Genomic DNA, 12290 nt, shown 5'->3' with positions numbered 1-12290 from the left:
GTGGTACACAAAGCCCACTCACCACTCTGATGCCGGGTGTCAGCCACACAGTACCTAATGATTTATTTCACTCTCACTTAATCGGATCTGTGATCATTGAAACTTCTTGTTAAGCTCTAACTTCTTGTTAAGTCTTCTTGTCTTGCCCTTGGGCTTTGCATAAAGTCTAAGACCCTCTAGCCAGTAGGTGCTGAGGATTTTTAAATGGTTTCTCTTCTGCAGTGTTGCTCAAGCTGTGGATGGGACCCACAGAGGACTTCCTAAGGGAAGGGACAGTGGCTTCCAGAGCCCTGGACTGTGATTTACCAGCTCACCTGGGCCGGTGAGCGGGAGGGAGATGTGCAAGCCTCCCTCATGAAGCAATGGCTAATCCCTGTGGAACCCGGCCCACGAAGTGCTCTGCTGAGCATTCAAAACCTGATTTTGATGACAACACAAGCAACCAAGAATTGACCTTCAGCCGGGCCCAGTGTTAGGCAGCTTGCACTATGTTTGGGTAGTAAATACAGAAGCGCTTAGGCTGCTCAGTGGCAAATGCTTTACCTCAAGTTGCTCTTCAATGATATTTTCTACTTTTTCAACCCATAATTCAGTTTTGCTTTAAGTGGCTGCTTAACAAGTTATCAGGGGTTGGGGGTGGAGGCAGGATTTGAAGAAGTAATTCCAAAATAATGATAATGATAAATAATAGATTTTTGCAATTCATTTACCATCTAGGCTCCTGCAGAGCAGCAGCCTCCTGCCTGTGTGCTGAGAGTGGCCCTGCTCAACCCTCCCCTGGCAGCCCCCAGGCCTCGCCTGCGCGGCTGCACTGCCCTGGAGCCTCTCTCGATTCCTGTCCGCTCCCCTTCTACCTTGTTGTCAGCTGAAAAGCAGACTGTGCTGTAGAAATTGTTTGAAACCACAAATGACAAGTAGACACATGAAAAAAAAATTAACCTTACTCGTGATCAAAGAAATGCAAATTGAAACCAATGAGAAGTTATTTTCACTCATCTAATACGAAAAAAAAATGATTGTAATACCAGAGATGGGAAAGGTTCAGCAAGACCACCTCTCGTCTGTACTGCCCCAGGGAGTGTAATTGGAATGGCTGATCCAAGGTCAGGTTTAACAGTGTAACATAATACCCCTCATCTACTAGTTCGTTTTCTAAGGATTTATTCTAAATAATAACCTAAGACATGCTTGGTGTTTGTGAATAATAGTGTTTCTCAAAGTGTTGTAGAATGTAATCTACACAGATGTCCCACAGTGGTTAAGTAAATCATGTATGTATGATACAATACTAGTCCATTAAAATTATGCATGTGAAGAATTTTTCATGACATTGGAAAAAAGTACAGCAGAGTGGCTGACTGAAAGGGCTCATGGTCCCACTTCTCGGGTTTGAATTCGTTCCCTACCACCACTTAAAAGTTGTGTCACTTGAGAGAGTTGTTTAACCTCTCCGTGCCTCAGTTTCCATACCTGGAAAATGAAGACATAATGATGATTGTATAGTTAATGACAAAATTCATTCGGCATGCTTTGCATAGTGCTTGACACTGCATAAGTGCCTAATTAATGTTAGTGTTAACTTTTGTGCTTCAGTTTCCTCCTTTATAGAATAGGAATGAGAGTAGTCCTTCCTCAGAGGAGTGCTGGTGAAGCTTAAATGAATTTGTGTCTAGAGCTCACTTAGTAAGGACCTAGCCTAGGGCAGCAGCTGTGTGTTAGCTGCTTGTACTACAGGCGGTATGGAACGTTCGTGTGATACAGACCCCGAGAAGAACACGAAGGCTGTTTGAAAAGCTCGTCCTTGCACACACACAGACTAGAAGGTATCAAAGTTAACTGTCTCTGGGTAGAAATATTAGTGATGTTTGATTTTTTACTTTCCCACATTTTTCCAAATTTTCAACAGTGAATACATATTACTTTTATAATTTAAAAAGCAAACAGCAGTTTTAGAGTTGAAATTTTTTCTGCTTGGCCCATGGTTAATCCAAATAGTCGAGAGCCCCAACCGTCCTCTCAGTGACTGGCTTTACTCTATGAAAGTCCTAATGTCTGGTGATTTGCAGGCAGTTACTTAAAATTTTTATACACTGCAACACTGTTACTCAGATTTTTTCTTCCGCTGCATTCGAACAGTGACTTTGAACTTTGGATGCACGCTAGACCCATTTGAGGAGATACTGAAATACACTGGTGTTGGGCTCCTCTCTAGACTGACTAGATCCAAGTGTAAGGTGACAGGCCCTAGGCATCGATGTTCTTTTCTTTGTGTTTTATTGTTCATGCTGTTACAGATGTCCCCGCTTTTTCCTTTTTGCCCTCCTCCACCCAGCCCCCACTCAGGCCATCACCACACCGTTGTACATGTCCCCAGGCCATGCATGTATGTTCTTTGGCTAATTTCTTTCACCTTCTTTCATCTAGTGCCCTTCTACCCCTACCCCGGCACTGAAATTTCCCAAAGGCTCACGAGACTCTGAAGGGCAGCCAGGTGGCGAACAGCAGCCTGGAACTAGGCTGGCACTTACACTGCACTGTGCACGATTTCCTGCCTGGCAGGGAGTTCTGCCCATGAACAGAGCCCCCTCTTCCTCCGGTCAGTCTCAGAGGCAGCCGTGGAAGTACTTCCCACATTGTCTGAAGGGAAGGCTCCCTCAGGGTGCTTGTTAAAACACAGTTGCACCCCTAGCCCCTACCTGAAGCTGCCTTCCAGGGGGAGAGACTTGGTTATGTGAGTCTTTAATGAACCCACTGATGATTCTCACCATGAGGGAGGTGTGGGAACTCTGCCAGAGTCATGGCTCTGTCCCAGCTGCACACTGGGGGTTCCTGGGGAACCTGGGGAGACACTGATGTCTGGTCCCCCTCCTGCCTCCACCATTCGAATGAGTTGGAGCTGAGATACTGCCTGAGTATCAGGAGCTATACAGTCCCTCCGGATTCTGATGCACAGTCATGGTGGACAACCACGGGCATGGTGATTCCCAAAGTGGGGTGCTGGGACCAGCAGCATCAGCAGCATCAGGGGCCCTGTTAGAAATGCTCATTATGTTCCACATATGGGGGTGTCATGCAGTATTTGTCTTTCTCTAATTTCACTTAGAATTTTATCCCCAAGGTTCATTTATGTTGTTGCAATGGCAAGATGTTATTCTTTTTTATGGCTAAGTAGTGTATCATTGTTTCAGTAACTCATAGATACAGAGAACAGATGTGTAGTTATCAGAGGATAAGAGATTTGGGGATGGGCTAAAGCTGGGAAGGGGATCAACTGTACGGTGATGGATAATACTTAGACTTTTGGGGGTAAAAACTTTGTAGTGTATACAGATGCTGAATTATAATGTTGCATACCTGAAACTTAAAGAATAATTAAAAATGCACTTTGTGGAGCCCCACCAGGCCTGCCAAATCAGGAACTGGGGATGGGACCCAGAAGTCTGTGCCTTAGCAGCCCTCCTGTGATTCCTGCACACGGTGGGGTTTAAGAACCGGTGCTATAGGGTGGGGCTGTGAAAAGCATGTTCCCAGACTGGCTCCCCCGAGAGTTCAGTGATTTGGGCTGAGCCAGGAGCAGGCTCTTGGTGGCCCTAGACCACACTTGGGAATCATTGCTCTCAGGCTTACCCTTGTTCCCATGGGCATTCAAAGCTGTAAGGGCCTCCACATCTCTCAAGTGTACCCAGTGTCCTCCTGTCTCGTGGGCAGCCTGTGGCTGCCACTCCTGGGCCCTTGGATGGTAAAACCCATGGCCGCCTTCCAGCCATAATTAGTGGGATGTGTTTTCTTTAAAGTCGACAAGTACTCTGGTTGGGACTCTATTTTTTCAAAGCACTAACCTTCGCGTGACTGGGAACACCAGTCACAGAAGCAGTGTGCGCTTCCTCCCTCGGTGTAACTTGTGCCCCTTTGTTTTGTAGGTTTTATCATCCACCCATGCCAGCGTGGTCCACCCAGCACCAGGGCGGTCACAACCACGCCTATTGGAGAAGAGGACAGGAAGCCAGTGGCATGCGGGGTCCCAGAGACCGAGAAGACCTGGAGGTCAGAGGAGTGGCCCAAGCCCCCAGCCTGCCGGTCCACGTGAGGGAGGGTCCATGGGAAGTTGGAGGAAGGACAGAGAATGTGATGAAGAAGGCGGTTTGGGAAGATGAGCTGAGAGTGGCAGGTCCCGCCAAGTGGCGGAATGTAAGCATGGAAAGCTGGAACCAGCCGAGGAGGTTAGGAAGGCAGATGTCTGATGGTGATGGGGAGAAACTGTTTCAAGATCTATACCCTTTCGTGCGAGGAGAACACGTGCTGAATGCCCAGAGCAAAGGAAAATCCCGGTCATTGCCTAGAGTTCTCTCGCCCCAGAGCCTGAGCTGCACGGAAATTCCACTAAGCCATGGGCACTTACCAGGCATCCCTAAAATGCCATTTTACCCTCCAAATTGTGCACCGAATTTGGAACCCACAGGGAACCCCGAGCAGGGTGGCTCCTCAGCCCCTTTACCTTGGCCAAAGTTTGGGAGACCCCTCAAGCCTCCATCCTACGACTCCCACCAACACTCTAGGGGAGGAGTGGAGAACAGCGACTGTCTGGACAGCCAGCAGACAGACTTGAGTGACCCCTACTTGACCAGAACTAATCACCCCCGGCAGGAGCTCGGCCTGCCCGACGCTGGTCTGGAGCCACCCATGTACGTGCCTCCTCCATCATACAGGTCGCCGCCCCAGCACATCCCAAACCCCTACCTGGAGGACGCGGCGCCCGAGCGGGTGTGTGATGGGCGCCATCATCCGACTGAGGAGGCTGCTGCCAGCTATCAGCTTCCTTCTGGCTCCTTTGCAACTGGGAACGAGGATGGCGGGAGCCCACACTCTCCTCAGAGCTTCTCACAACAGTCCCATCCCATCACTGCTTGTGACGGATCCGTTCTCTACATTCCCTTTGATGACCCACGGATACGACACATTAAACTGTCCCGACACCAGGGTTTCCGTGAAAAAACAAAGGTGGATGAGAAATTGCACAACTCCGGTCTGGTCTCTGCCCCTGAGCCAGCTCATGGAAACATGCACCGTGATGGTGCCGTTTTGAACCCACGGAGCGTCATGTCACCACCAGGGAGTAAGAGAGGCCATGCCCTTGCCGACCCCAGTCCCCGGTGGCTGTGGGGCCAGCTCCCCGGGGAGGGAGAAAATGGTGGCTTTCCTGACCAAAGAGACCACTGTGTGATGAGAGGACAGTGGCCTGATGTGAGAGACAGCCAACATGGACAAGCAGAAAGCCAAGTCTCCTCCCCAAACCCACAGGGCGAGAGTACCTGCGAAACCCGAACCAAGCTCAAAAAGTTTGAAGCTGGGATTCAGACCAAGAAAAGTTCAAATAAAAAAGTGAACGAGACGATATTTTGTTTGGTTTCCATCCCAGTGAAATCAGAATCACATCTGCCAGATACAGATTCGAACAACAATGACTTAAAGCAGAGTACTGATAAAAAGCATGGGCTCAATAAGAGCATGGCCCTGCAAGAGCAGAGCCTGCTGAGCATGTCTTCCACTGACCTGGAGCTGCAGGCTCTCACAGGAAGCATGGCCGGGAGAACCGAGTTCCCAAAGCAAGAGCTGGGGGAACCCGGAGAAGGCAGACAAACAAATGACCTCAGATTCATTCACCCCACGAAACACAGAGAACTCCAGTATTCTGGCTCGTGGCCAGGGCACCAGTACAGAGATCAGCAAACACAAACCACTTTCACGGAAGAATCCAAAAGCCCGAAGCCCCTCCCTGCTGAGAAGTCAGAAGGGTCACCTAATGCAGAGCTGACTCCCACATTTCTAGACCCTACTGCCTCCAAAGCTCAGATGCGCACGGCATTGGCTTCCAGTGACCAGTACCAGAGGCCAAATGCTCATCATCTGAAAGGTCAACTGTCCCTCAACCTTTCTAGCCACAGTGCTTTCTCAAGGACTTCCTTATTCGCAAACCAGGCCCCTGTGCCAAAAGTGGGCCGTAGTCAGTCCTGCACAGATGGCCATGGACATGGAGCCAGCCCCACATCCAGAAGCGAGGTGGTGAAGGGGGCAACCACAGGTCCATGCAATAGTCAGCAGCTGTTTGGGCAGTTTCTTTTAAAACCAGTCAGCCGTCGCCCCTGGGATTTGATAAGTCAGTTAGAAAGTTTTAACAAGGAGCTTCAGGAAGAGGAAGAGAGCAGTCACAGCAGCAGTGGCAGTGAGGACAGTGAGACTGAATGGCAGCCAGCGGGCCATGCTGATGGCACAGCCAAGAGCTTGGGCTTCAGTGAAGACAGCCAGGAAAGGAGGGCGGAGGGACCGCCAAGGAGGCTGGTGCTGGGGGAGCCTGTGTTCGGGTCGGGAAGGGTGAAGAGTAAGTCCGAGAGTTGGAGTGAGGAGCAGAAGCCTGCCACCTGCCACCAGGGTTCTTATCCGCAATACCTGGGCCCCTCGCGGGTGGAAGATGGCAGGCGTGAAGCGTTGCTGTCAGCACAGGGGAGCTTGATTGTGGAGAAGAGAAACCAGGACGCTGGGAAAAGAATAAAGGAGCTGGCACTCAGCCCAGGTCCTGTGAAAAGAGTGATGTCTTCTGGGTCAAGTGACACAGCGTCCTCATCCCATCCCACTGAACTGAGGGAACCCCAGCAAAGGCAGGAACTCCCCAGTGTTTTAAGGTCTGTGGAGCTGAGCAAAGCAGCCCCTCCGAAGCCTGGTGATGGGGAGCACAGGGACACAGCGGTCCCACTCTCTCTCACCAACAAACCTCGAGGACTCTCGGCCCCAGACCTGAGGTCTGTGGGGCTGACCCCAGCCCAAGAGCAGAGTGCCAATGAATTGGATAGGTCTTCAGGTGAAGCGAGTGCAATAGAAATCCCCCCAAACGAGTCCCTTCAAGCGAGGGCTGCCAGGATCCTGGGCATTGAGGTGGCAGTGGAGTCCCTGCTGCCGGGCGCCAGGGGAACAGGACAAAACCAGCACCTGGAGCATGATGGCAGTGCCTGCAGGTCAGTGTCCCCTCAGGAGGAGCCGGTATCCAGCCCAGCACAGCTGGATGACCCCAGAGAGTCCACTGATGCCTTTTATGGCAGGAGAAAGTGTGGCTGGACCAAAAGCCCTCTGTTTGTAGGGGAAAGGGACAGTGCCCAACGGGTGCCCTGGACTTCTGAGTGCTCAGGTGTAGATGGAGCCATCCCCAGCAAAGCCCCCGACCCCGAATCTCAGCCCTGTGCCCTGGAGTCCAAGCCCTTCCATCACAAGGACACGGAGACAAAACCACCATTCCGGTCCACTTTGTTCCACTTTATAGAAAGGACTTCGAGTGTGGCAGGCTCAGAAAGGAGGCTCAGAAGTACTTCCAAAGTGATTGAAAGTTTACAGGAGAAACTGGCTTCTCCCCCCAGGAGAGCTGACCCAGACCGCTCGATGAGGATGAAAGAGGTGAGCTCTATGTCTCGGATGAGGCTCCTGAGCTCCCGGAGCGCGGGCTCCATGGAGGACGCCGAGGAACTGAAGGCTGAGAGGGGCCCAGGGGCTCAGCCGGGAGGCCTGGCATCTCTGACCACTGGGGACCTGGCCTGGAAGGCGGGAAGTGCATTCTCTGTCTGCAAGGGTGCCCGCCCACTGGAAGAGAATGGGCATCTGGCAGCAGGAAGGGAGAAGAAGAGCTTGGATCAGGACTTCTGGTGCCCAGGTGAGGAGTCAGGCAAGTGGCAAGGGTTCAGTATTAATTTGGAGTCCTTGGGGCATAAAAAATACCAGGTTGGTAGATAATGAACATTTGTATATTCAGAAAAGAAAAAATTGATCCTGTGAATTATTGTACCAAAAGAGTCTTCATTTTACAAAGAATTGTCTAGAAGCCTTCCTTAAAAATCAAGTCTTGTAATATACTTTAAATGATTATGTCTTTATAGAAATTATTTACATTAATTGCTGTATAAAAGTACCCATATAAAAACTTTCTGGGCCCTTTACTGTGACAAGCTACGTCAGTAAGTGTTCTAACTTTGGTGCAGGCACCTTGATAAATCCTGTAAGGAGACCACAGCATCTGTGCTCTGTGCTCTCTCCCAAATAGTGGCATTCGCCCAGATAACCCTCTTCGCTTTTGTTAACCTAATGAGAACAGACACACAGGTTGATTTAAATAAACTACCTGCCCCATGATGCTGTGTCTCACCTTTCACCTTCCAAATTCTTTTACTCCCACCCCCGCCCCATTTTTGTGTTTTCATTACCACACCCTTTATGAATCTTTAGTAAACAAAAAATAAGTTTTCACTTTCTCAACACCCCACCCCTAAAAATTTCGCTCATTAACTCTGTTTCTTAAAGGCCCCTAAGTTCTGATTTTGAAATCCCAGGCGAGATGGTTTTGGCACAGCACCCTGCAGGCCTTTGGGCCTCTCCATCCTCTCACTCAGGGCATCTTTAGAGCCTTTTCTGTTTCATCAAGCCACCAGGTAGGTTCCCAATGACAGGAACAGCGTGATCTTCCTCAAGCACAGTGTCATCATCCCAGCTATGACACAGATAGGCCAGGAGACCTCTGGGCATCTCTGTGTCAGACGTTTTTGTCAGGGGCTGGAGATGGTCAGTTACATGTGCAAAAATGATCAGAAGAAGAGCTGAGGTAGATTTCAAAAGGTCTGTGTCATAAACCACAGACTGGAAGGGACCTTAGGTCATTCATTCAGACCCTTTCACAGTAGGGGAAACCGTGGCCCCTGAGGCGAGTGTCACTGTGCTGCCTCAGACCCCTGCCCGACCTCCTGCTCCTGGCCCTTCCATCTCCTGGGCTGCCCCAGCAGCGTGGCCCCCCCGCCCCGCTCCTCTGTTTTCTGTTTCGAAATCCAAGGGTTTATTTGTTTATTTACTTTTTCATATGGACAGACGTCATCTAAACATCTCCATTTTTAGAGTTCAGAATGTCAGTGTTTTTTTCAGCTTCCTCTTACTTGCTTAGAAATAGATTTGATCTTTGTGATTCTTTTCCTTTTTTTCTCCCATTGCCCTCACCTCCCATCCCCTTTGGCAACTATCAGCTTGTTCCCTGTGTCTGTGGGACTGTCCTGTTTTGTTTTCTTTATTCATTTTTTTTAGATTCCATATACAAGTGAAAACATACGGTATTTGTCTTTCTCTACCTGACTTATTTCACTTAGCATAGAACTTTCTAGGTCCATCCATGCTGTGACAGTGGCAAGAGTTCATTCTTTCTTATTGCTGTGTAATATTTCATTGTATGTATGTACCACAACTTTTTTATCTCCTTGTCTACTGATGGGCACTTGGCTATTATAAATAATGCTGCAGGGAAGATAAGGTTGCATGTATCTCTTTGAGTTAGTGCTTTTGTTTTCTTTGGATAAATACTCAGAAGTGGAATTGCGGATCATACGGCAGCTCTAATTTTAATTTTCTGGAGAGCCTCCGTACTGTTTCCCACAGTGGCTGCACCAGTCGGCATTCCCACCAACGGTGCATGACAGTCCCCTTTCTCCACTTCCTCACCAGTGCTTGTTGTCAATTTTTTAATGACAACCATTCTGACAGGTGTGAGATGATATCTCATTGTGGTTTGACTTTGAACTTCCTTGATGATTAGTGATAATGAGCATCTTCTCATGTCTGTTGGTCATCTGTATGTCCTCTTTGGAGAAGGGTCTGTTCATGTCCTCTGCTCATTATTTAATTAGATTGTTTAATGTTTTTGGTGTTGAGTTGTATGACTTTCTTATATATTTTGGAAATTAACCCCTCATCAAATGTATCATTAGTGAATATCTTCTCCCATTCAGTAGATTGCCTTTTCCTCTGGTTGGTTTTCTTTGCTGTGCAGAAACTTCTTAGCTTGATGTAGTCTAATCTGTTTACTTTTTCTTTTGTTTCCATTGCTTGCCTGAGGAGATATATCAGAAAAAAATACTATTAAGAGAAATGTTGGAGAGTTTGCTGCCCATTTTCTTATAGGAGATTTAATGTTTTGAGTTTTACCTTTAAGTCTTTAAATCCTCTGAGTTTATTTTTGTATATGGTTGTAAGAAAGTGATCCAATTTTATTTTTGCATGTTCCTGTCCAGTTTTTCCCACATCACTTAGTGCAGAGACCGTCTTTACCCCATTATATCCTTGCCTCCTTTGTTGTAGATTAACTGACCATATAAGTGAGGATGAAATCCAAGAATTTAAAAGTAGATGGAAAAGATCACTTGTTTCAGCTAGAAGAATCCATAAATTTTTGTTAAAAAGTCTACTTGGCACTTTTTAAATTTTCCCAGAAATGCAGTATGATTCTTAGGACTGTTAGCCAATGTTGCTCTGTTCCTTATGCAAAATACTACATTATTGAAATAACTGTTTTTTCATGGCCCTCTTGGATCTGACAGATTTGGTCTTTGCTGAGGATGAGATTACCAAGACTGTGGAAAAAGTGTTATGCAGCCCATTTTTGAGCTGTGGGAGTTTATTAGGCTTCGCATGATTCCTCCTCTCCTGCCCCCTTCCCCAGAGGAGCCATAAGATGGAGGTGGTACCACTTGACATATATTAAAGTTTATATTTAATAAATATAAAGCTCCTCATTGTTGCTTTACAGATTAGAATAAAGCCTTGTTGCTTTGTTGCTGATAAACTTTTGGACTTTGTTTTCCTTTTGCTAAATTTTATTTTGAACACAGGAATCCTCATGTCTGTCCCCACCCCACCCTTTCTTCCATCACCCCAGTGTGTGAGAACCACTTCACTGTCCCTGAGTGCACAGCACACGTAAAGTTAAATTTTGTTATGGAATTTCAGACCAAGAATATAACACGTTTATCTGTAACTGCCCCCCACGCCCCCTCTCAGAACTTTATTATCTATGTTGTGTCGTAGTACCTGGCATCATAAAGTGTCTTTATTTCAGCCTGGTGATGGGCTTTTCAGCTAACCTCTTTCCAGTGGACTTTCTGGGCTCTGGCTAAGAAATGAGCAGCTCAAAACCAATTCAGGGGATGGAATCCCGTCTCCACTGTTTCAGAACTTACTGTTTCAGAACCTGCTGGTTCAGAACCTTGTGGTTCCCTCAACTTCCATATACCCCTGCAAGGCGAGCACGGCAAGAGAGTGAGGAGAGACGCTGCCTCGGGGCCGCTGTGGGGGACACCCGGGGGGCTGCACGACGCCACGTGACGCCGTTGGAAGGCTGGACATCTGTGCGTCTCTCAGGGGGCGCTCATACACAGAACACCACTAGGCCAGGCTCAGTGACTTGTCTTTACCTGGACTGTCGCCCACAGGAACCAGGACCCCAGATCTTTGGGTGCCCTCTGTGTTCTGTAGGTCCGGGCTAGCCCCTCTCGCGTGCTGCTCTTGGGCACCTGAAACGTGGCTCATCCAAGTGGAGATGGGCCGTAAGTGTAAAATACACACTGGAGTTCAGAGCCTAGTGCAGAAATAATCTAACATGTCTCAGTTTTTATACCGATTACCTGCTGAAATGACACTTTGGATATATTTGGTAAAATTACATGCATCATTAAAATTAATTCCACCTGATTTCTTTTCTTTGCCTAATGTGGCTACTAGAAAATGTAAACTAGGCCTGGGCCCTCCATGATCCGAGGAAAGAGCCCACGTTCTACAGAATCCTCTCACTGCTCTCTGTCTCTGGGCCTTCAACTTCTACTGTGGGGCTCTGGGGTGGAGGCACGTGCTGTGGAGGTGTCCCCGTATCTAGCCCTGAGGGGGCTGGTCAGTGCCCCGGGTCCATGTAGTAAGAGGCTTCCTCGCTGCTCCAGGTCTCTCCAGCCTCTCACAGCTGCGGGGTGCCCTTTCCAGAGCCCTCCGCGAGGGACCGCCCACCTCGTTCCCAGCGGAGAAGCAGAGGTCTTCACTCCCAGGCGGCCCCTCTCAGAATCAGCTCACTGTGAGGCTGATTGAACACCGAAGTGTGGCTCTCGGCTGGTGAGACCCTCTGCTGTCCCACCGGGTGATGTCCTGTGAGACGTCAGAAGGCACCGGCTGGTGAATTCCGCTGCCTTTCGCCTGATGGGCACTTTGTGCGTGAAGCATGTCTGACGAGCAGCGAGCTCCTCTCCCAAACGTAGCAACCGCCCTCTCTGGTTTGTAACGTCAGACTCGGAGTGCTCTAAATGCTGTCTTAGTTGTCACACTGGCCTCGTGTCGTGAATGTGTCATGGCGAAATGGAGCCGGTGCAAGGAGGACGTGCTCCTGGAGACATTGGGATCTGTGTGGCTTCAGGATGCAGTTTTCTAGAGGTCTTAAGAAGCAATTGTTTCTAATA

At 48.6% G+C, this 12290-nt stretch overlaps 1 protein-coding gene across 1 annotated transcript in view; it reads left to right on the top strand.

Moving 5' to 3' along the window:
• Nucleotides 1-12290, top strand: part of JCAD (junctional cadherin 5 associated) — a 48402-nt gene that overhangs the window by 27788 nt on the left and 8324 nt on the right. Inside the window, exon 3 of the mRNA XM_045857737.1 lies at nt 3921-7693. Coding sequence (XP_045713693.1) covers nt 3921-7693 — 3773 coding nt within the window. The remainder of the gene's footprint in view (nt 1-3920; nt 7694-12290) is intronic.

This window comes from Phyllostomus hastatus, unplaced genomic scaffold (assembly GCF_019186645.2).
Source record: "Phyllostomus hastatus isolate PE091 unplaced genomic scaffold, TTU_PhHast_1.1 phas_scaffold_1674, whole genome shotgun sequence".
Classification (NCBI taxonomy): Eukaryota; Metazoa; Chordata; class Mammalia; order Chiroptera; family Phyllostomidae; genus Phyllostomus; species Phyllostomus hastatus.
Note: the sequence above shows the minus strand (reverse complement) of the source record. Positions and strands in the feature narration are given on the sequence as shown.